The following is a 24,425-nucleotide window of genomic DNA, read 5'->3' as shown; positions in this document are numbered from 1 at the left end:
AAATGCCCAACAACTGCTCTGTCCTTCTTTATCTGCCGTTTCCCCAAGACAAGGCAAATTGTGTCGTTGACACTCTACAAGCAAGTTTCTTTTATATGTTCTATGTTGCAGGGATGGAGTGCCATACTGTGAGGCAGATTACCACGCCCAGTATGGGGTGAAATGTGAGACCTGCAGCAGATACATCAGTGGAAGGGTTTTGGAGGTGAGAACGGAACCAGATGTCAACATTAGATGATCCCACCGCAGCAGCAGCACAGAAATCCAAATTGGAGTGTAATCAGCGTTATCGTAATTGAACGGCCGCGTTGCACGTCCTCTGCGGAGTTTAAGCCCAGCTGCGCTTCAGGGAGTGACCGACTTAAGATTGAGGGGGTGATAAAACATTTTGTGAAGCTTTACTAAACCAAAACCAATTGAGCTGCACCACGTTGAGCGCGCCCGACAGAACATCCAAGCAGATTGACTGTTTCTACTTGAGGTCAAAGAGAACACAAACCACCCTCCACTTTGAGGGGGTTAAAAAAAAATAGACTGAGGCACAACTTTGTGAAAAGAACGGAGACAAAAAGGGAGTTAAAAAAAAAGATGAGAGGCTAAAAAGTGAAGGGTGATGTCAGAGGGAGACACAGAAAGCGGGATTAAAAATGCACAGAGTGAAGCAGTTTTTTAAGAGATTGCAGAAGGAGTCAGCAGCAAAGGATCTACAGCAAAGAGTTAGGAGTTGGGCTTAAGAAAGAAGTGAAGGGAGAGTAATGAGGAGAGCAGGGCTGGAAATAATGAAAGTGATAAAGTGCAGATGCTAATTAAATGTTTTGGAAGAGTCTCTGGTGGGCGTCTTGCGTCTGAGGGGACTTGAGGAAAGGGAGCAGATGTAGTAAAACTTTGTCAGACGCACACACAAACACACACATGCACATACAGGGTCTTGTTGTCCCTTTGCTCCTTCGCCTGTCAGAATAGCTGGTGTAAAGTGCTTTGTTCCTGACTGTCAGCCTCTCTAGGCTATTTATAGACATGGGGACATGTCAGCCTTCATGCTGCAAGTCTCTCTCTCACTTTCTTTTCCCACTGCATCTGTGTCGTTTGTTCTCTGAACATGTGTATCTGCGCTCGCTTGCATTCGGTCTTCTGTCAGTTTCTGATCACATAATGATGCACTTCTTTAAGATGCAGCGTGCATCGAGACTGACTCAGGGGAAGTCTCATGCAGAGGTTTGTAGCCCTACATATGCAAAATGCAGTTCATTAAGGATAAGAAAAACTTAGGAGCTGATTATTGGCACATTGACAGATACCAATAAGTCGCACAGACGTCTGTTTAAAAGTATTGTTTTCATTTATGCTGTCCGACGTCAAACACTCGGATTAATCTCTCTGCATCTGTGTCGATAATTAGACTTTTTTTTTCCCCACAGCGCAGCGCTTCCTTTTAACTTAACACAGCCAAAGGTTGTTAGTTTAATGAGTAGTTGTATAGAAGATGGAGGAGGGGAGACATAAAGGGGGAAAGTGGAGGGTGGAGGATCATAAAACCGTCTTTCTTATGTTTCACTTAATGTCTCAGTTTGGCAATAAATTTAGCAGCCTGTTAGTGCCACCACAGAGGTTCCTCATTTGAGATGGTAACAGCATTTGTTTAACTGATACCGTTTGGCCACCGATAGTAAACGCTCCACTGCTTGGAAAACAGACAGAAGTGCTGCATCCTCCCCCTTTCGTAGTAACCTGAGCAGATAGGGAGCGCGGTTAAGATGTGTCTCGGAAACAGCTGAGCGTCTTGCTGCACAGTGGGAGTTCTTGGAGGGAGCTCGCTCATCAGGTGCAACCGATTTCTTGGAAATCCAGTAAAAACGTGCGATTTATGAACACCAGGAAGATTCAGTGCAGCTTGAAATGATATAAAGTACCTCACCGTGCACACAAACACACCCACTTTAACTTGCATGCCGTGGGAGTTCAGCTGACACAGTTCAGGTCTCCTCGTCTGCAGTGCCTCTATAAATAGAAATTCTCGAATGGTGCGTTTAGGGAAGGCAGAGGTGATGGGATGGGGCCACGCCTCGGCCATCAGCCCCGCAGGGTTGCATGTGAGAAACATCAGGAGTGTGATCACTTTTCTGTGTCCATTTCAGCTGCGCCGTGTGCTTGGATTTATCCCCTCGAGGCACCTTGCATGTTCAAGGGCATATTTCACACTCACATGTCCTTCACTTACATGATTCTGTATTGTACATACACATGCATACACATGCTTCCTCATGTGACTGACCTACGGGGATCTTTGCTCTAATTATGTCATAGGGAGAGAATGGGTGGTTTCTAGCATGCTGATGAAACAGCTTCAGGCAATCCACTGGTCTCCTAATACTTTCTCAGGCTACCGGTGGCCAAATAAAGCGCATAAAAAACATATGGAAACAGTGACCTGCTCTGCTAGGCGGGGTGCGATTTTTAGATTAGCCCTCAATCTGTGAAAATCCTTGTGGCGATGATTTACGTTCAGCCACGTCCTCTCCTCATCACACAGGCAGGAGGGAAACACTACCATCCAACCTGCGCTCGGTGCGCCCGCTGCAACATGATGTTCAAAGAGGGCGAGGAAATGTACCTGACAGGTCGAGTAGTCACACATATGCATGTTTTAGATTGTGCTCACCAATTTTAGAAAACGCACGGCATGCGGGGAACACCCAGCAACTGTGTGACTGCCCTCTTTCTCTTGCTCCTCAGGATGCGAGGTGTGGCACCCGTTATGCAAGCAAGCGGCGAGAGCAGAGAGGAGACTCAGGGTGAGTTGGACTTTCAATTCAGTCTTTGTGTTTACGGAGCACTAGTTGAAACAGTCCTAAGAGCATTTGACAGTGGTACAGAGAGAAGCCCACAGATATAGAGTGAAACTTCCTCACTATGTGAATTAACTCCCTCTTTGTCTGATTCTAACCCACAGCACAGACGCCTGTCCGAGGCCTCCATCTCTCCCCCGGGCTCCTCAATAGGCTCTCCTAGTAGAGTTATATGTGTAAGTAACCTGTGACTCTGCAGCTTTTAGTCACTTTTGGCTGCCACACTGCCACCGAGCCTACCCTTGAAGCACCTTTGCTACACTAGAATCACGAGCACTATGCTTAGGCTTGAACAGTCAAGCACAAAATAAGAGAGGCTGCTCGCTCCCTTGGCCTGTTCACTTTGTCTGTGTCCTTAACCTCTGTTGTCACTGCTGATGTGCCAGACATCCCATTAGATCTGAAATAAAACAACTGCGGTGCGACTGAACTCCTGTCGTTTAGTCTCAAGGGGTTGAACTGCATTGCTTCATTTATTGTTATACACATTCCCATGTTTTCAGGGGGCGGTTCAAAAGTTCAAATTCATATAAGCATTTTATAAACTGATTATTTTAATGCTTTAATGACAAAAAACTGTTTTGGCTGCAAGGACTGCCTGAAGTCTGGAACTTAAGAACTGCCAAAACAATGGGTTTGCTCCTTTTGCAAAGCTTTGTCGGTCCTTTACTGAATCTCTCTCTTCAGTTTTATTTCAAATCAAATGGCAAAATTGTGGAAACAATGTGTCACTGTCTTCAACCTGACTGGATATTTCATGCTCATTTTCAATATTCAATGACCAAAAAACACTCTACTCATTATACACTAAGTAAAAAAATTAAAGGAACACTTGTTAATTGCAGTGTAGCATCAAGTCAGTTAAACCTCTGTGATATTGATCTGCTCAGTTAAATATCAGAGGGGGTTGGTAATCAGTTTTAGCTGCTTTAGTGTTAATGAAATTAACAACTAGAGTGGCAACCCTCAAAACAGGCATGGTTTTACAGCTGGAGGACAATGATATTTTTTTCTGTCATCTGCTTTCTCACTGTTTTGCATTTGGTTATGGTCAGTGCCACTAGGGGTAGCATGAGGCGATTTCTGGACCCTACAGTGGTTGCATCTCAATATGTACCAGAAAGTTTGCTGTGTCTCCCAGCACAGTCTCAAGAGCATGGACGAGTTCCAGGACAGAGTTACTGTAGGAAAGCTGGACAGGGCCACAGAAGGTCCTTAACCCATCAGGAGGGCTGATATCTGCTGGTTTGTGCAAGGAGGAACAGGATGAGCACTTTCAAAGCTGCAAAATGACCTGCAGCATGGCACTGGCGTGAATGTCTGATCTAAAGACTGTCCAGGAGCTCAGTGATGCCCTGATGGTGCCTTCCAGATCTGCAAGGAGATCCTCCAGGCACCATCTGTCATGTTATTAGCAGCCTGCCCCAACATACAAACCATACAAACTACTAAGTGCCCCTTTGACTTACTGGAATATAATTTAATCAAAATGGACTAGCCTGTTGCATCATTTTTTAACTTTGATTCTCAGGGCGTCTTTGAATTCGGACCTCTGTAGATTGATAATTGTCATTTCCATTAAACGATGTGGCATCCTTTCGTTTCTAACACATTACAGAGTCCATGTTGGTTTAGATATCCAGCATGATCTCCCCCTCCAATCTAATGTGTTGTCAAAGTGTTCCTTTAAGTTTTTTGAGCAGTGTTTATGCTGAAAACCACATCAGAGTGTCAGCCAGGCCTTATTTTTTGTTTAGTGCTTAGCAGTTGCACTTGTAAGTCCTGCCTTTTTGGCTGTCTGAATTGTTGCTGTATATCACTGCAGTATTAGCATGTCAGGGGTTATCTGCATGCAAGCAGGAGTCACTGCTCCTTGCTCAGCCCTGCCCTGCCCTGCTCTCTTCTCATAATCAATGACCTTTCTGTTTAAGGTGATGGATGAGGGGGAAATGCAGTGTAAGCACGCTTGTCATCCATACTGTCTCCACGCTTCCTCCCTCTCTTTCTCTCTCCTGCTGTCTGTGCTTCCTCTGCTTTCTCTCTGACATATGCTGATATCCTGAAGGTCAACAGCTTATAGTGCTGTCAGCTCCTGCAGCGTGTTTGTTTGTACCTGTGTGTTCCTCATCAAGTTTTCTCTGCCCCCCCTCTACGGCTCTCACTGTTTCACGATCTGCTTGCTATCACTGGTGAAGTTCTCATTCATTGTCCATGTGGTTGATGTCGGGTCTTGTTGCTGTAGCGCTGTCTTTTGGTGGGTGTATGTGTGTCCTCTCTCCAGGCCAGAGTGGAGAATGAGATCCTAGATTATAAGGACCTAGCTGCCCTGCCAAAGGTCAAAGCCATATATGAGGTCCAACAGCCAGACCTCATATCCTCCTCATACCAGCCGTACCACAGATACATCTCTGATGACAGACTAGACACTTACAGCTATGGGGAGGTACTGCAGCCACACACTCCAGGTCAAACACAGCGTTGCACTCGTCACTCGTCTGTTTTCAGGAAGATCAAAAGTCGGTGTCATGCAGTTTGATTGGGCATATTTTGTTAGTTTTCGATTTTTTTTTTCTGTTTTTGAAAAATAATCCCAGAAATTATTGATATTTGTTTGGTATTTGACTGATGTGATGTTTACAGAAGTACTTTTAAAGGTGAAAAACAATCAAACTGTCTTTTGTGGATGAGTGAACTGTTTAAAACATTTGACCTAATTTTTTTTACATAGCAGCCAGTTATTTGTAGTGCAAATGTGCAATTAAATGTAAACATACTTACAGGAAATTATGTTTTCATGATTAAAATTTTGATTATATTTCATGCCACTCTCACATCTGTCTTCTCAAGAAGAAAGAGCTTGCAGGTGATCGGTTTGGGTTTTAAACAGCAAACCTTGCAAGCTTCAACCAAGAAATAATGCATGCTAACCCTCATTTGGATTTTGCAGTCTAAAAAGAAGATAAATAGCCACTTTCCCAGACAATGGATTAAACCTGGTCTTTGAAAAAACAGAAAAGAAAAATTAAACTGAAAGTAGTCTAGACTCCGTGTCTGGGAAACTGAGCAATAAAGTTTTAATCAGTCAGCTTTTGAAATCTATGAAAGAGATATGGAAGAGGATTACAGCCACAGATTCAGTTCAGCATCTTGAGAAAAAAATCACAATTTACAATTTTTTTTCCATCCTGACATTTTTCTCAGAATTATTTACTTTAGTCCTACAATCTCATTTTTGTTTCCTACATTTGTATTCTGAAAACAAAGTCATGAAGCCCTATTTTCTTTTTTCTTACTTTCTTTTCTTTAGCCCCTCTTCTTCAGAGTGGTTATCTAAGAAACTGAATGAGTTGATTTCGTTAAAATTTGAAACTTTAATTGTCTTTTCCTGTCTCCCCTGCAGTCACTTGGGACTCTCTCTCCCTATTCTCAGGTAAACACTCTGAACGTAGCAGTGAATGTAGTACAAGTTCACCCAAGTGAGCTGTTGTCATTTCGGTGAGCTGTGTGTCTGTTTGCTCGTCTTTCACCTGACTTGCTTTGTTTGTCCCTTTTAGGACTATAACAGCCTAGATATAAAGCAAAGGCGGTGCTCCAGTCCCGGCTACATCGACTCACCAACTTATAGTCGCCAAGGCATGTCACCCATCATGCCTCGCTCTCCACAGCACTATGGCTACCCTGGTAAGATGTCTATTTTAGAAAGTTTGGAAACCAGCTGCTGGAAACTTCATTAAGTCACATAACAACTAAGTAATAATCTTTTAATTAGAAGCTCCTGTAGAAGTTGTAGCCACATAGTTAGCATAAAGACAATGAATAAACTCAAATGTGTCGTCCAACTAGTTGCACAAAAGCAAAATGTCAAACTATTCCTTTTACTAGAGATCAAAGTGTTTGTCATTTCCATCTGTCATTACCAGTTAAGACAAATAGCCCCTAATATACTGGTGACAAATATCTGCCACAGTAGCTGCTTGACTGTCACCTTTGCTGCAGTTGCTCCTTGGCTATCATTTCATTTAACTCTTACACATGTGCATTGAGGCTGTAATTACTAATTACAGTTCTAAACAGCCCTCTATGCTGCTGATAAGTCAATAACCTTTGTTGTTACACAAGTAGAAAGGTTACTGAGTGTCACCTTGTAATTTTAAACACACTTTTGAGTTGTTTGGCTTTCATCTGCATGTGCTGATGCCTTCCTTCATGCTCGTGTTTCCTTCGCTGTGATTGGGCCATGGCTGGCTGCAGGCTCTGAGAGTGGCAGGAGTTCACCTTATTATAGCCAAGACGGGCGACCAAGCACACCCACCACAAACCAGCCCCCTAAACATTTTCATGTACCAGGTAGGACTCCTCATCTCCTCACATTCACACTACTCTCAGATTTATTTATTTCTTTTTTCACTTCACAGAGAAGATTTCATCAGCCATTATTCACTGAAGGAAGTCCTTTAAAAAAGGTCATATTAAGTTCCTCAGGAGTGAGCGTGTGTGAAAATGTGAAAGTTGTATATTTATACAACACATAATCAATCTGACATATTCTTCCCCTCATACTGCATATTTACTTTTCTTTACAATCATCCCTCCTACCTCGCCTGGCAGTAGTTCACATCCTCTCCTCCTTTACTCCTCCATGTTTCACGTCTTCATCTCCTCTTTCTCTCCTCAGCCACAGGGGATCCCAACATCTACAGGAAGCCTCCCATCTATAAGAGAACGGGTACAGTGCAGTTAGTCCTGCCTTAGCCTGCCTGTCCTTCTGTCAGTTTTAGTCATGCTTTGTTTAACCCGATGTAGATGTGTTTACCGGCCTCTCGCCATTCAGCTTCGAGTAGTGTCGATGTTCCAGCTGTTCAGTGAAACCGAAGCCTGCACAAACAAAAACAGCAACGATTAGAAGTGCTAGAAAAAGCACAAAAGGGATAGAGTTTTGACTTGCGCGGCTCGTTCCAAAGTTGAGGAAGGGGATCAGTCAGACTTCTCGCATTAGCGGCACTGAGTGAATATAAAAGAGCGATGTTTTAGTGTGCATGCCACAAGCATATGAATATGCCTGCTACCGCGCGCAGCTCCCGACAGGTTCTTGTTGGCAAATAGTGCTGGAACGGGCCATGAATGAAGTGAAGGTTGCTCAGGCGTGAGAAGCGTTGAGTACAGAGGGCTCTGAGGACAACACAGTTCACCAGAATAGAACAGAACAATGGAACAAAGCGCACTGGAAAAACTGTTTTGTAACAGAATTTTAGATTTGCTGTGGAGTCTTCTTTTATTTGTCGGCCTTGCCTTTTCTTTTTTTTCTTTTTAATGTGGGCTTAAACCATTTGCTACAAGTGTTCCAGCTCTAGAAAACAAATAGACTTGTTGTTTAAAGTCTTTATTACGTTCAGATAGCATGATGGTGTGGTTAACACGAGATGCTGTTTTTTGGGGGATTTTTTTTTCACAAGGCCCAGCAATTAAATGCGCTTGAACTTTCTGGGTAGTGTGCATCAGTAACAGAGTCTCTTTCATTAAACTGCATTTTAAAGGCCTTTTCAGCTGAGAGTCATAAGACCTCTTGATTGAGGACAGTCTTATCTCTGTTGTTGTCCCGCATGCTTTTCCGTGCTGTGCGTGTATGTGTGTGTGTGGGGGTTAGTTAGTGAGCAGCGTGTCGACTCCCGTCACCCGTCAGTGTCTCTGTTCTAAAAATTAGTACATCACTGGTCACGATGCTGCCTCGCGCAGTCCTTTACACATGATTAAGAAAGTAGCATGTACTGTAATTAGCAGCCTTTGTTAGCTCGCCTTGTTTGAATAATGACATTTAACTCATACATCAGTGATATTGATCCCTGTGCTTCATGTCTTCCTGAATAGCCATTGATTAACATGTTCTCTTGTGTCAGCGCCAAACACACCCCATGTAAACCCAAGGCCACAGCAGATACATGTACTTTAGATTTGCTTTGTTCGCCAAATGCCAGTTATGTACTAATCAGTTAGCACCCAGTCATATACATGTATGCCTTCCGTGTGGGTAGCAAAGCACTCGCATTGGATGCTCCAATAATGTTGCCCTTTATCTTTGCACCTCTTTTTTTCTTTTATTGCATCCAATCACTTTTACTCACTTCCCTCCACCTTCTGCTCCACTTTACCCGGTGACCTTGCCTCTGTAAGTATCTCCCTCCTTTCACTGTTTCAGTTACCGTCAGTGAATAGATACAGAATTTCATTTGTCTTCATGCGTGTGTGTCACTGTATTTCACATTCAGTGTTGTGCAGCCATACTTCCTCTGACAGAAGTATCAAGAGCGTTCAATATTGCTCTGAATATGTGTTGGTGTCGTGCATCGTGTACATGGGAATTCAATGGGCCATGGATTGGATCTGGCATGGCTAATGGCTAACAGAGTGAAGAGCGATCTATGCGACATTACATCGCATGTCACTCCCATTGACTTCCGTTGACTATGCTTTAGTGCAGAGTGGCATCAATATCGCCGCCTCACACCATTCGTGAAATGAATGTGAGCCTCAGGCTGAGCCGTAACAGAACTCCCTTTTTAATGCCGGCTATTTTCCCGCCGTTGGCCGGAATATTGATCTTCTCTGACAAGAGCGTTGGATATCATAAGTGTAAAGCTGTGGAGTGAATGCGCTTCATCGCTGTACGTCTTTGTGACGCTCATTAAGATGTTTTTGTTAGTGCGCTGCTGGTGCGTGCCGTCTTAAAGCAATAGTTTGACATGTTGGGAAATTTCCTTTCACACTGAGAGCAAGATGAGAAGATCAATACCAATCTTGTTAAGTATCTGTCTGTTCAATATGAAGCCAGGAAACATCTTCGCTTAGCTTGACAGAAAGAGTAGACGCAGGGTGAAGCAGCTAGCCTGGGTCTGTAAAACGCAAGGCCCTAAAGCTCATTAACAATCTAGTTTGGGTAATTCATTCAGAAACCAAGCACCATATCTTTCCTGTAGTTTATAGACACCAGGAGTACGCTGCTGCAAGCCAAGAAATAATCCACATTTATTTTAATTTCTCCACTCTGGTATTGCAAGATCCTGTTTATATCTGGTTTCTACTAAAACCAGAGGATTGTCATCATAGTGAAGTTTCCAGCCTTTGTGCTAAGCTGCGATGACCCTCTAATAACATAGGTGGGCAATTAATTTTCCCAATGGGCCACATGAGAAACCGGGACTGTTTTTTGAGGGTCGCACCAATAAGCTGAACTCAGTTCTCCTCATTATTAATTTTCTCTTTATAAGCTTGTTGATGTATTTCTTCACAGCAGTCCCGACTTCTCATGTGGCCCTTTAGGAAAATTAATTTCCCACCCCTGCTCTAGTGACTCCAGAATCATATTGAACTAACAGATATAAGAATGGTTTATAATTTCCCATCTAGCTCCCGACCATAAACTGAACAGGCAAACTATTCCTCTAACAGGCCAGTTCTTTTGGTTCTGCCTCTTTCTCTCTTAATTCAAACAGACAATCACGTGGATGCAGCCACCAAAAGCAGGACCAGTGAGGACATCCTCAGATCCTCCAGACTGTCTACCTACTCTCCAGAGCCATACAGCCAGTCAGAGTCTGACTACTACCCCTACAGCAGCTCCCCCAGGGGTACGAAACACTGCTGTTTCACTTATTCAGAGTGTACCGATGGCACACATGGGAGAGCGGTTCATTTTGTAGCCATATTGTCATGTTTATCCATTTACTCGCACTGTTGCTGTGCTCCCCGCGAAAGTGCAAAATTCATAAAGGGAATCTCTTTCATCTCTTTTCCTCTCCCAGCCTATCGGGCGCCGAGAAGACGCTTCTCCACGGGAGGAGATGAAGAGACTTGGAGTCACGGTCTTCAAAGAGTAAGAGCTTCATAATTTTCTCTCTTTTCTTCAACGTCACACTGAAGTAAGTCCCCACCTCAAAAAAAAAGAAAAGAAAAGAAAGAAAATCACCCATAAATAAATAAATGCACTTTTTTTAATCGCACGCCGCCTGTGCCGTCCTCCTTATTTGCTTCTCTTGCTCTCTTTCTCTGTCTTTCGTTTAATTCTACAACGCGTCCTTCATTGTTTCCTCTCCACCTTCTGCTTCTCTCCTCGCCCTCTTTCCTCGCAGATTGGGAGTGGCATCGGGAGGATGATTCTAAAGGAGGAGATGAAAGCCAGATCTGGTTCCTATGACAACGACCCCTGGGGCAGCGCGAGGAATTCTCGTAGCGGGAGCAAGGAAACACTGAACACAACAAGCTATGGCACCACGGCGTACAACAACACCATCAATGGCTGTAAGGATCCACCTATCCCACCCACCCCCACACCCCCAGTACATCCACCTCTTTTGTCTGCTGGTTTCTTCTGTTTCAGCAGGTTTATGACTGTCTTTCTGTACAGCCCTATATGTTGCCACAAGGGTTTTTTTATGAGCCTCAGTATGTCGCCGGCGTTGTGAGGGCGAGGGCGATGAGGTTTGCGGATGCAGGTCACAGAGGGTCACGGCCGCTGCTGGAGGCTGGGTGGTGTATTGAGATGGAACGATGATGAGTGTGCTTAACAGCTGTGGTAGGCCAGCGGCAGGGGCAGATGTGGCCTGTCAGTGTTGGAGGGATATCTGATCACACTGATTAAGAAAATTTCAAGCTAACTGAAACAGAGTGCTCAACCAGGTGTGCTGAAATTCCAGATGTCACAAAGTCACATGCCGACTTGTTTCTCTTTGTAATAGTCGCACTTCGCTGCTCATACAGTGTATAAGCTACTGGTTATTTTATCCTCTGACATTCAGCCTCACCTCATCTCTATCAGACAGGTTTTTTCCTGCTCCCTTTGCTTTCTCTCTCCAAAATTGTTCCATATGGGTGGATCTACCCTTCCATCTACCCCTGCATCTATGTGATTCTCTCACTCTCACAGCTGGTGTCCCATATCCTGTTTTATTTATGAGCGGTAAGATCTCTCATTAAAGCCGCTTCTCAAATGGGAGTGAGCGGGGCTGAATGGGACTCGGCTCGCTGGTGGTGTTTGAAAGGCAACAAAGGCTTGTAACTGTGCAAGCTTGGGTGTTGCAGTTAGATGTTGAAGCATGTAGTGTGTTTTTTGCACACTTGTGCATCTTATTTTTCTCGTTTTTTAAAAGATGCTTGCATGTTCCCTGGCCTTATTGCCCCTTTGATGTTTTGTGTTCCTCGCAGGGCTTGATGAATGTGGAACTTGCCCCCCTTTTTTCTTTAATTCCTCTTTTTGTCAAGCCTATAAAAGACAGATTGATGTCAAAGCTCTACACTTATTTTCCCTGATGAGGTTTTTCATGAATTTAGATTAGGCTCATGTGCTGCAGCATTTATTGTTTTATTATTGTTGTTTTTTGTAACAGGTAATCGTATCATCTGTTTATTTTACAGCTCCTCGGTCACAGTACAGCACCGATAGCGGTAAGTTAATCTGCAGAGCGTTTCAATATGTGGCTCTGATTTATTTAAATAGCTGTTTTTTTTAAGGCATCAGTTTATTATTGATCTTTTCCTGCTAGTTTTAATACTTCTTCGACCAGCATCATTTGCACACATCTGGAGATATTTTTTGTTTTAGGTTAGGCATGAGCGCCATCTTATGGCGCCAGAATGCATGAAAACAACTGAACATTTAAGCAGCTCATGGCTAGACTGATATCATGCTGATGTGTTTTCTTTTTTCTGCTTCAGATTTTGTTTGTAAGTCAGCTTCACTACCGGGATATGGCCGCAACGGCATCCAGCGGGTGAGATCACACTGAACCTGGCAAAGCATGAATAGCTGTGACATATTCTATCATACATATTATTTGGCTTAATTCAAATAACTCTTTTGGCCCCTTACACTTTTCATTACTACCTTCGACCAGCTTTCAAGCTGTTTTATTAGTTAATTCCCCGAAGCTCGCTGCTCTTGTTAATCTCACTGTCCTACTCTGTTCCTCAGCCTCAGAGTGCAGATTGCTACCAGTACCAATATGACAGTGGCAGCGAGGTCAACTGGGGAAGCAGAGGTAATTTAATATGACCTAAAAACACCTTATTAGAGCCAAGCAATTAATCTAACATGCTTTTTTTCAATTGCACTGATTTCATTTTCTCTCTCTCTTTTCTCCCAGCAGAACACAAAGTAAGGCTTTTTTAAAATAATGAAATTCCACTCCTTTTGTACCCGGGTATCTGAAATGTGTGCGTGTGTCCTTTCCTTTATCCTGCAGATTTACCCCTATGAGTCGCTCATCGTCACCACCAGAGGGCGCAACAGGCTGCCCAAAGATGTAGACAGAGCCAGACTGGAAGTAAGTTAACGGCCAAAGAAATCCCAAAACCATGACTAGAATTTGAGACTTAATTTCTGCTATGATGTGTTTTTCCAGCGCCACCTGTCCCCAGAGGAGTTTGTCCAAGTGTTCGGTATGACCGTGGAAGAGTTTGACCGGCTGGCTCTGTGGAAGAGAAATGAACTGAAAAAACAGGCGCGACTGTTTTAATAACATACAGACGTGTGTTGAATACTGCCATAGAGTCGGAGACGGACTAACTGTAGGAGGGGACGGATAGAAACGAAGACTCCTACACAGTTACACTGCCATGCCCGAGAAACCTGTTCTACATCCCCTCACGTGATAAACCAAATTCTGGTCCCACCAGATGGACTCCTGGGATACCGAGAGACATTATGCACGCTGGACTGATAAACTTGTGTGCAACTTGTGTGGGGTGCAAGCAATAGAGACTGTCATACAGTAGTGTTTTGCTTTTGTTAAGCCTAAAGGATGAAGGATGGCGTGACCGTTAGTGACCAGAGCTGCAGTAGTAAAACATAATGAGGAGAATTTTGGCTTTGCCTTATTTGTTACGCTCTCTTAGGTATGACTGTGCAGCACCAGCAATCTGAATGAGTAGAATGTAGGTATAGCATATCATTTATGACACTTTATCAGTGAGAATGACTAGATGAAAAAGAGTGTGAGCCTGCGAGCATCGCTTTGCTTTTTTTTCTTTTTTTTTTTGGCTTAGGGATGCATTTTGTTTACCTGTGCCCCTGTTTTCTTGCTCTCTCACAGAAACTAAGAGACCTGTAGTTTACAACAATTGATTTAGATATGAAAACCAAACTGAGAACGCAAATGTACAATTTATCAGATCACTCTGGTTAAACTTGTCAAAGATCACCAATAGATTCATCTCACTGTGCAGCTGTGCGATAACCTAAAAGAATGTGCAATCACGGCGGTTCTGTCCTTCTGCTTTTCTACCCGTTGCAATAGAACAATGACTAAATGTTTTAGGATGAGAGTTGTAGTCATCCATTTGCATTTGCTTTTTATTTATATACTTTTAGAATGGTAATCTAATAATTTTGTAGCTCCAGAGATTATATCACTCACAGATAAAACACTCTGCAAAGGATTTAACGTGCCGACAAAGATCCAGGGTTGTTGAAGACTTAGAATACTGTTATTTTTGATTTTTGTCACTAAAATTAAACTTCAAATCAAAACCAGCCTCCTCTTTTTTATTACTTTACTAGCTACACTTTTAATAGACTGTGGAATATTTGTTTTAGGCAACTGCCCTTATTTGCTTTCCAGGTGCTTGTGTAAGTATGAAGACTGATACCACCAGAGCCTGTTCACTTCCTGTTAATGCCAGCTGGGGTGCTCAGTAGTACTCACTGCATAGAGTACCAACAGTGTCGAGCCATCCCTCATTTCTTCATGTTTTATTTCAAAAGACTCTCTGGTAATTTGGTCTTGAGCAATAGTTATCCAGCCTTTTGAAGGGTGTTTTAACTGTTTTTTGTTTCCTTTTTTTCACTCATTTTCAGTCATGCCACAACAGCAGTCACTTCAAGATGCTTTACATTGTAAGGTAAAGACACCAGAATAATACAGCCTCTACAGCTGTCTATATAATACGGTAGAGGCTCTGTCATGGTTTCGGGCTCCCTTTCAGCCAGTGGTGTTGGGGATTTTGTTAAAACTGATTGAATCATGAAAGAAAGAAAAAAAAGTACTGTCAGATTTGTATTCTTCAGCATGAAGATCCGAAACACTGCCAAAGCAGTAAAAGCACATCTTTAAAGAAAAACACACAATGGAACACTGTGAGTCACCAGACCTCAACATTATTGAAGCAGTGTGGGATCATCTTGACAGAGAACAAAACAAATGCAACCAACATCCAAAGAAGAGCTTCGAAAGTCCTCCAAGAAGCCTGGAGAACAGTTCCTGAAGACTACCTAAATAAATCACAAGAAAGCTTGGCTATGGCTGTGTTGAAGAATCAAGGAGGTCATACCAAATATTGACTTTCAAGCTTGGTGGAATTACACAAACTCTGCTCTTGCCTTATATACTGTAGTTCTACATATGCTTGCATGTTTCAATAAATCACTGCACCTCTTTCCTAACAATCCCAACGGATCAAGATTGCACAGTAGTGTTATTTATTAATTTCACGAATCTACTCGTCATGTGTCTGAAATGATTCCTTTTTTCTCATAGCAAATCCTAGCATTCTGCTAATGCATGCTGATTGGTCAGCTATGGATTTAGGAGATTAAATGTTTTCCTTAATGGCACATTTTTTCCAAAAAGATCAATACAACAGATATCACTGTCATAGTGTGTTCAGAAAAAAATAAAATAAAAATAAAACAGTTTTCTAGAGGTTAGGATCAGTGGTCCTGTGAGACTGCTATCTGCAGGCCTGTGTTAGAAATTGTCTGCACTTTGCTTATCTGAATTGTGAAATCATGGCAACGTCAAAGAGTGACTCATGGTATGCCTACCTGTGCGATTGTGCCTTGCTCTCGCAGTTGTCCGTTTTGTCAAAACCCTTTATGAAAAACTCTACCTTTACTTTACTGCTATTTTTATTTGCTAACTATCAGGCAAGTCCCCTCTATGAAACAAGAAACTTGGAGTTAGACTTCTCTCCCATTTAAAAAGGTTTTATTCCCATTATATAGCTGCCTGGAAGCCGCGCGGAAATCCTTGTACCTATCTGGCTGTCCTTTCTTAAAAAAAATCTACTGCTTTTGACAGTAAAACCTCTACTTGCGCAAGTAGAATAGCCAGCTGAAACTCTGCTCCCAGGCAAGTACAGACAGGGTCACATCATCATCTCTGCAACAGGTTCTTGTCTAAGATAAGCAAATAAGACATAATAGGCGCTTTAAGGGAGCAGCTAGGTGGGCTTGGCTTTGGACAGGGCCAGGCGAGTTCCTTCTCTTTGTTTAGCAGACTGCAGACGAAGAAGTGCTAACTTTACCCTTCAAGCACACTTGTAACCTTGTCAAACACGAGTCATTTGTGGCTCCGAGCTGTTCTGCTGCGACGGGAGCTTGGTGGCTTTAGGACCCAGCAGATCAGCGGGTGCCTGCTGCTGCTCTGTGTTGTATCCACTGTGGATCTATCAGCGGCGGCAGCAAGCAGCTCTCCACACGTCTTCACATGCTCGCTCACTCACTCATGGACCTGCAGTAGACTTTCACAGGGACAGCATCACAGCGCAATGGACACAAGCGGCCCCAAGTGTAAGTGTAAGCTGCTTTCTAATTCGTCAGCTAATTAAGACAAGCATGTGTTTGTTTATGAGAACTAATCATTTCTGGGAGACTGTCAAAGAGTGACACACACACCCTTCCTCTCACACTTTTATCTGCGGAAAGTCTTGTTTTCTACTTCACTGAACCCAAATGTTTACTGCCTCATTTACCTTCAACAAACACTCACAAACATGTCATTTTAGACAAAGTAAATGTAAATGAAGCAAATTGAGTAAATGTGAACTCATGTGGAGCATCTACAAAGATACAATTGTAGTCCACTTAAAAGGAAAAGAAAAGAAATAAAGCTGCTTTGGTCTCCCCCCAGCTGCTTGGACAACCAGGAAACCAAGTGCAGACCCAAGACCCACAGTTTGATTGTTGTTCTAGAAAGTGAATCTCACTCATCCTGAGTCAAGTCAAATATCTGGATGTGGAGATGAGATCTTTACAGATTGGGTGATCCTGCTAGTAATTGTCTGGTATTGGACGCCAATGGCACAGAATTCTTTTGCACAGATCTCCAGGGATATGCAGTGTTTTTGTGTGTGTGTTGAATAGCCAGAAATACAAAATGTGTTTCCATGCCATGTGTTTTCTCTGGGCGGGGTGCACTCGCACCCCCTGCACAGAAACATGTTTTCCCACTGTAACAAAAAGCATATACACTTGCCTCCGTCTGGGCTTTAGCTAAACATCAGAAGTGATGGCATTAATCAGGAAAGGTTTGACCAAGTGTAGCATTTCAACTAAGAACATATGGTCAAACCTGCAGTGATTTAAGCTGGTGTTGCTGTTTGCTTTTAGAGCTGTGAACTCTCAAATGGTTTTCATCGACTTGTTGCCCGCAGCCAGGCAGGTAAACATGTGATAGTGATTATAACGTTCAGCTTAATGGACATTTTTACTCAGCTGACTGGAAAGGAAAGAAAAGGGGGCAAACCTGCATGCCTACAAGAAAAACAACAATTCTTTTGGTCACTCCTGCCCTCCCGTCCTCAGTTTACCTCCTTTTCCATTCTTTGTGACTCTGTCAGCATATGAGGATTATGTTGATGTTAGCAGTGTTTTTGGTGTGGAGGCAAAGCATCTTAGGAAGGAAGTTTTTAGGGCTTGTCCAGATTTGCAGACGAGCAGAAAATCTCATCTGTCATTGCTATCTTTCTCAACAGAGAAACTCGTACAAACACACAAGAATGCATCTTGACAGACTGGGCTTTTTGTTTGTGTAAACACCACGAGAATAAACACTCCCCTGTCCCCTGCTTGCCTGCAGCTATTTATTTGATCTGTCAGATATGTTATAATGGGCTAATGAGCATTCATAAAGTTTGTAGCATGTCAGAAATGATAAAGATATTAGTAAAGAAGGTCCACTTCAAAACATCCTGCAAAGTGATGAACACTCTCCAGGAGGCTGACATTGATAATGTAGAGGAGTTCACAAGAGCTGAATCTTTTGTATTTGTGAGGAGCAAACTAGAAGTCAGCTTCAAGAACTGAAAGGTCAAATTAGCTCTGGGACTGCAATCTTTGGACAGACGACACTAAGATCAAAATTATAGAGAAAGGTTCAGGACCTGAAGTATATCTTTCAAAGCCCAGTAAATGCAGTGATGCATGGGTGTGTGTCTTCCAGTGGCATTGGATCACTAATGTTTACAGATGACGTGATAGGAGATAGAAGCAGCCAGATAAATTCTAATGCTTATAAAGATTTATACACATCTTCTGCTTAGATTCAGACAAATGCTACAGAGTTGATGTGAAAGAGCTTCATGGGACACACGGGGAATGAGGAAGAAAACATACTGCAAAAGGCAAAACAGGGGTTTTTGTGTCACGCAGGAGTCAATCGCCACATCTTTAACTGATCAAGTTGCACTAAAAGCTAAAAAAGAAAAACCCAAGGCAGCAAAAATGTGCGGAACTGCTTTTGCAGTTAGAATTCATATGTTCAGATATCAAACTTGTAAAAGTTGACAAGTGGCAGGTAGGAACTTGAATGGTGTGAGCCAGCGACTGTCTGAGCCAGCTGCAGCAGCAGCAGTGTAACAAAGGTTTTGTTTCCACAGTCGACCTCAGTGAACAGTGTGAGAAGCAGAGCATTCAGGTGGGTGTGAGAAGGGTGAGGTCGTCCCTGCAGAGATGCATCGCAGCAACGGGGTTTGCCTGTGATTTAGCCCATCAGATATGATGAATTGAGGCTATTGTCAGAGCATGTGGAAGAACTTGTAGAGAAAAACAATAGACTATGGAGTAGAAAATGATGCAGAGAGAAATGCACAAGTTCACCACATGCAAATCCCTACTCCGTATATTCATTTCTGCTAATGTGACAGCGTGCTCCACATTCCACTGAGTACTATATGAAAAAGACAGCCAGTGTGTTGCAGGGCATCCATGCGCCCGTGCTTGTGTGCCTTTTGGAATGTCATTCCAACCCCCACCATCCTCTTAATATATTATTCAGATAGGAAACGGCTCAGAGTAAGAAAATGTTTTTCTTTTCATAGAACTGAGTTCTGAGCACTGTTAGGAGACAACAGAGGTTTTAATTGGTAGCGGTCGTATTAAATCACAATTTCAGTGGTTTCAGGTTAGCAGTGCAAAAGAGCACAATTAAAATGCTGCCCGCTTTCATCATCTATGCAGCGGTCAGGGGACTTCACTGTGTGCACATTTATGCAACACTTCCTGATTATCTGCTGGGTGATCTGCATTTTTATGTAACAAACAAAGAGTCCTTATACATTTAGCTTTTGTCCAGTATTTTACAACTTGGCTTTTTACCATTAGTTTTAGCAGCCAAAATGAGCAAAATCTTAGCTTCCTATGATGTTGTCCTCCTTGCTCAGCTTTCCAGTTGAGTTCGATGAGGTCAAGGAGGATTAACAACAATAAAACCATCCTGTGGTTCAGTTTAAATGTTGTTCGTTTAGTCTGTTTCGCATCCTGTTGTAAATGAAATAGCCAGACGTAACAAAGGACAGTTACAATGAATTCTACAGGCCATAAAATAGCATTCACCTTCATTTACAGTTCAAAAAACTCAAAGAAAGCTGCCTGTTCTCTGGTGCAAAGCTGTTTCCAGTAGAACTCTAGATCTTTTCTATGATGTGATGTACACAGTATAGTATTATTGTAACTAACTTGAACCACATGAATGTCAATGAGACCCAGAACATATAGAAAAGGGAATCTCCCTTCCATATAACCTTTGTTCAAAAGAGTCTTTGTTTTGTTTCCCTTTTGAGACTTTAGTAGGAGTTTTTAATTATGAAGAAGCTTTGCAGACATGGGTCGATCACACATGTAGCATACATTAAGGCATTTAGTATGATATACGTGTATGTATGATATATGTGCTTCATCATTCATGAGCTCTAAATTATGGATGATTGTAGACCAGCACTATAAGAAGTGGAATTCCCCCCTCTTTAACCCTATGAGAACAGGAGATCACCATGATTCATATGGCTGTATATGTGTGCGGGTTATGTGAGTGTATGTGCACATGTGGGCGTGCACATGTAGGCAGTGGTCATTCTCCACACATTGCTGTTTATATAGGGTTTCCATGGAGACCTGCATCACACCACTGTAGCAGGGGACTATAGAGTGTACGTGACACTGAGGAAAAAAAGGTGTTTTCTTATGCTGCTGACAGTGAAAAGGGACTCTGCCTGAGGTGTGCTGGCACACAGACACAAGCAGTACTTATAAAAGATTACGATTTATTGGGAAAACTTGGCATAATAGGACTTGTCTAACCTGTTATCAGTTAGGACGTCTATATGTGACTTTCGAACAGATGTGAATTAGGGTGATTTATGAAACAGGTACAGAAATTTAATTTAATTTTTTTCCATTTTGCTTTAGGGGGTAAAGAGACATGTTACCGACAACACATGGTGTGGAATTCACAAGAGTTTTGGTGTATGATGTGTGATGACGTATACCACAAAACATTGTAACATAATGTTTGATATTATCTACATTAAAAAAGTAGATTTCATGCTTGGCTCTTTTGAAGAAGTTCGGTCTGTAAAATGATATTTTTAAAGTCTTTGTGTCAGTTTATTGTGGTTCTTTGCTCCAGTCACTGTCAGTGAAGGAATTATTGTTATTGTGTATAAATGCAAAAATGACTGTAAAAGTAAAATATTGAAACACTGCAAAACAGCTTCTCACCTGTAGGTTTTTCCCTGTTGCTGTGCTTTGGCATTCTTTTCATTGGACCATGAAAAAAGCAGGACAAATTCTGGTATTTCATATAAGAAGGTCTTAGTGGCTGGAGCCGATCCCAGGTCACACTAGGGGAGTCACAAGCTACCCTCCCACCTATGGTCAGTATAGAACAGCCATTTAACTATGAGCGTCTTTGGAATGTGGGAAGAACCTGAAAACAAAACCCAAGCAGATAGACTATGAAAAAAGACTCCAGCCTGCCAATAGCTTATTATATTGTAATGATATTTAATACTTTGCAGACTTTCCACCTCCTTTGTTTTCTGCCTCTGTGGTTTCATGCTTCTTTGAAGACTGAACACATATTGCACTTAGTGAAAAAAGAACAAAAAAGAAGTGAAACTACATGAGGCACGACATGCTAATCCATTACCTAAAACACTGCATGGAAGTGTGTTGAAAGGTAACTTAGTAATGATTTAGTAAATGTTATTTTAACTTTTTAGACATAACTGTTGTTTATAATCAAGACTCATTTTATTGTTTACACTGCAAAATCCATGCCCAAAGTCATCCTCATTATGCATTTAAATGCTCTTAACTATACAATACAAAGGCAGTTATCAAGGCCTTCTTATGGCTAACATGACAGATTCAGACAACAGAAATCTCAGCTTTCTGGTGAAAACTGAATACAGCGTTTTAGTTCAGATCTTATTAACACAGAAAATCCCAAGTGGAGACAAAGCAGCCTCTCTCCTCCTTCTGTGCATGTGTGACTGGGATTCTGAGCGTGTGCGTGCACGCACGCGCACGTAAATGGTGTGTGTGAGTGTCTGCCGGCATCTGTTCTGTCTATATTACCCTTGTCTGTGCAACATCAGTGCTTCCACTTGCAAAATAGCATCTTTCTAAGTGTGTGAATACTTTTCTGTGAGGGAGACATAGCATTGTGGTGATCTCATAGGACTGAGGGCAGATACGGGATCTGAATAATACTGACTGCACTGTAGGGGCTTTGTCTAGCAGCAGGCTGAGTCAAGCCCTCTGTGCCATCCTGGACCTGAATAAATCAGAGCAAAAAATGAAAAATGAGAGCAAGGGGAAGGAAGTCTAGCAGGCAGACATCCCTTTGACCTTAGTCCATATTGAGAAATGCCCAGATGCATATGTTTACACCTGGTGAGTATTACTGTTGATCAGACTCTTTCTACCCATCTGTCCATTTTTGTCTCCTCCCTTTTTTTTTATTGCATTTTATTTTTCAGGGACACTGGGAAGATCGGCCCTGCCTCACAATGCACTGATAAAATACAGGGAAATCCCCTGGGCACTTTGCCATTCTGTTACTGTGGTAATGCATAAACAGGCATCATCAGCTGTTGAGATGCTTCTTCATCACACACAAGAGATTTGCCACAGTAGACTGAGGGGTAAAGGATTGTAGGAGTCAAAAGTGGAACTCTGCTACACCAGAAGAAATCTTATTTCAGGGCGTCAGTAGTACAACTTCAGTGTTGCCTCTTTCAACAGTGTAATTATTTCAGTAACATAAACCTTTCTCCCATACCTGTCAGATACAATTATTCTTAGGGCCTGATAGCATGAGATTCTTGCTACAGAGATGCAAAAGCTGCTGAACAAACATCACCAATGTCAGGTAGGAAGAAAGAGCAGAGTTGCTTTACTAACCTGACCTCTAACTTAGGACCTTGACTGTCTCTTTGAGATAGCAGCTCTAGCTATCACCGTCTGAACATCAAAAGCTTCTGTGCTTAATGGCTGACCTTCAAAGAGCCAGTTAATGCTTAAGCAGGTGAGCGGGAGTGCACAAGCCCATACTTCTCCCACACTCTGACCATAAGTGCCCCGGCCACCATAGATACCTAATGAGTTTGAGTATTTTCTCTGTCTGGGGTGAGCTCGTTAGAGTGGTGTAATTAGTAGGAGCAAGAATGCAGGATGGAGCCAGAAATCTCTTAGAGACAGACTGCACGACACAAACAAACCGAATGTAAGTGATGTGTAGAAATATTTGCTTTGATTCGGGGAGAGGCTCAGGGAGATTTAAACAAAGATGTTAGATTGGAAAGTAATTGTGCCGTGAAACGCATGCTCTGCTGAATGCAACGCTGTTTATCGCTCTGTCAGTTTCGGGTCAGAAAATAAAAATCTCAGACAGAATAATACTCTACTCGCGTAGAAACTCAGCATATCTATGTCCTTAGAGAGTCCCCATCACTGTTATATTTATTGTCTTTGCTCATACACTTGTATCATGGAGTGTGGGATCGTTGCTGTATTTTATAATAACCTGAAGCAGCTTCCCGAGTCCAGTAAAAACAGTGGGGGTGGAGCATGTTTTTCTCTCTCTCCTTAGCCATATACCTTTGCAGTTCCTCCAAAACAAATAAACTTTTCCACATGTTCTTCTCACCTGCTGCTCAGCTCCAGTTTTGTAATCTACATTTAGTATATATGTTCATTATCACTGCTTTGTCAGACATTACTACCTACACAATGAATGCATTAACAAAAAGGCCATGAGAACATAATTATCTCTCAGGGGTTCAGCCTGTAGCTGCTAAATGAGTTTTTGCAGTAATCGCATATTCAAGGCTCTGTTTTATTGTTTCTTTGAAATGCAGCTGCAGATGCATTCTCTATTCTATCTGGTGAATGATCTAGATAGTGAAATGAGAATGGGGTCACCAGAGACGCTGCAGTCAAAGTGGGAATGGGTCAGCTGACAGGAAGAGGAAACAGAAGGCTGGAGGTGATAGGTGATGTCATCGGCAGAGAGAGGGAGTTCATCTCTATTGGGGGCCATATGAGAGAACTCCATAGAGATGCTCAGCCCATTATACTAATGATGATGAGGAAAAATGCTTTGTTTTGCTACTTTTTTAAATCTCCCTTTCAGGGTCTTCAGTAGGTAGTTTAGTAGTCCTGGCATAACCTTTAAATACCCACACTTTCTACTCTATATGCCAGACATGCTTCCAATGAATGGGCTCTTATTCCCTAAGCCCTCAAAAACATGTAATGACATCTCTGTTTTCAGGCCTGGCAATATTGACCAATAATAAGATTTACTTAAACATTCATTAATTTTAAACTAATATATTTCTTTGGAGTGTATGTTGATAAAAACTATAAGCACAGCAATATAAAATATTGTCATTTTTTGTGTTTAAATGTTAAGTAAATATATCCAGCAAATCATTAGTATTCAGTTGATGAAGTGTCTGAAAGTCCAGTATTTATTTTCCCTGTGGCTTTTTGCCATCCATCAACTCCTCCAGCCTTAAAGTTTAAATGCTAACCAAAAAATAACCAGGACACCTAGGGAAAGCATAAGATAATGTGCCAAGAGACGAGCTGATGAAAATCAGGTGGGGCAGAGACGTATGTGAGGCTGGTGTAGGACATGAATGAGGACAGCGAGATAGTGGTGAGGTGTGCGGTCGGAGTGACAGATGTGTTCAAGGAGGAGGTGGGATTGCCTCAAGAGTCAGCTATGACTTCCTCTTGTTTGTAGAGGTGATGGACAGATTGAGAGATGAGGTTAGACAGGAGTCTGCACACGACACTGTGACTGTGTAGAAGATAGCCTGGAGAGGTGGAAGCATGCTTTGGAGAGAAGAGGAATAAAAGTCAGCAGAAGCAAGACAGAATACATGTTTGTCAATGAGAGCAAAACAGGTGTAGCTGTGAAGGAGCAACGGAGCAGAGTTAGTGAAGGTGGAGGAGTTTAAATATCAGGGATCAACCGTCCAGACAAATGGACAGTGCACGAGCGAGGTGAAGAAGAGTGG

The 24,425-nt window shown here is 42.4% G+C and overlaps 2 protein-coding genes across 10 annotated transcripts in view; both read left to right on the top strand.

Annotated features, from left to right (window-relative positions):
• ablim3 (actin binding LIM protein family, member 3) overlaps positions 1 to 14,364 on the top strand; it is a 46,437-nt gene extending 32,073 nt beyond the window's left edge. Inside the window, exons 6-23 of one of the 7 annotated variants that reach the window (XM_086308272.1) lie at positions 112 to 205; positions 2,531 to 2,618; positions 2,734 to 2,792; positions 2,951 to 3,022; positions 5,128 to 5,289; positions 6,247 to 6,276; positions 6,401 to 6,527; positions 7,098 to 7,193; positions 7,522 to 7,572; positions 10,334 to 10,468; positions 10,643 to 10,713; positions 10,970 to 11,138; positions 12,252 to 12,281; positions 12,552 to 12,607; positions 12,808 to 12,874; positions 12,980 to 12,990; positions 13,079 to 13,159; positions 13,238 to 14,364. In XM_086308272.1, coding sequence (XP_086164398.1) covers positions 112 to 205; positions 2,531 to 2,618; positions 2,734 to 2,792; positions 2,951 to 3,022; positions 5,128 to 5,289; positions 6,247 to 6,276; positions 6,401 to 6,527; positions 7,098 to 7,193; positions 7,522 to 7,572; positions 10,334 to 10,468; positions 10,643 to 10,713; positions 10,970 to 11,138; positions 12,252 to 12,281; positions 12,552 to 12,607; positions 12,808 to 12,874; positions 12,980 to 12,990; positions 13,079 to 13,159; positions 13,238 to 13,351 — 1,513 coding nt within the window. In that variant the 3' untranslated portion in view covers positions 13,352 to 14,364. Of the gene's footprint in view, positions 1 to 111; positions 206 to 2,530; positions 2,619 to 2,733; positions 2,793 to 2,950; positions 3,023 to 5,127; positions 5,290 to 6,246; positions 6,277 to 6,400; positions 6,528 to 7,097; positions 7,194 to 7,521; positions 7,573 to 10,333; positions 10,469 to 10,642; positions 10,714 to 10,969; positions 11,139 to 12,251; positions 12,282 to 12,551; positions 12,608 to 12,807; positions 13,160 to 13,237 lie in introns of all 7 variants that reach the window. The other 6 variants (XM_086308277.1, XR_015131252.1, XR_015131249.1 and 3 more) reach the window with 6 other exon arrangements.
• Positions 14,365 to 16,168: 1,804 nt separating this feature from the next.
• afap1l1a (actin filament associated protein 1-like 1a) overlaps positions 16,169 to 24,425 on the top strand; it is a 29,185-nt gene continuing 20,928 nt past the window's right edge. Inside the window, exon 1 of one of the 3 annotated variants that reach the window (XM_086308243.1) lies at positions 16,169 to 16,404. In XM_086308243.1, the coding sequence (XP_086164369.1) occupies positions 16,383 to 16,404 (22 nt within the window). In that variant the 5' untranslated portion in view covers positions 16,169 to 16,382. Of the gene's footprint in view, positions 16,411 to 24,425 lie in introns of all 3 variants that reach the window. The other 2 variants (XM_086308235.1, XM_086308225.1) reach the window with 2 other exon arrangements.

This window comes from Aulonocara sp. 'chitande type north' Nkhata Bay, linkage group LG2 (genome assembly GCF_057382095.1).
Source record: "Aulonocara sp. 'chitande type north' Nkhata Bay isolate Kocher_YH1m ecotype deep benthic linkage group LG2, A_spYH_male_GT1.1, whole genome shotgun sequence".
Lineage (NCBI taxonomy): Eukaryota > Metazoa > Chordata > Actinopteri > Cichliformes > Cichlidae > Aulonocara > Aulonocara sp. 'chitande type north' Nkhata Bay.
Note: the sequence above shows the minus strand (reverse complement) of the source record. Positions and strands in the feature narration are given on the sequence as shown.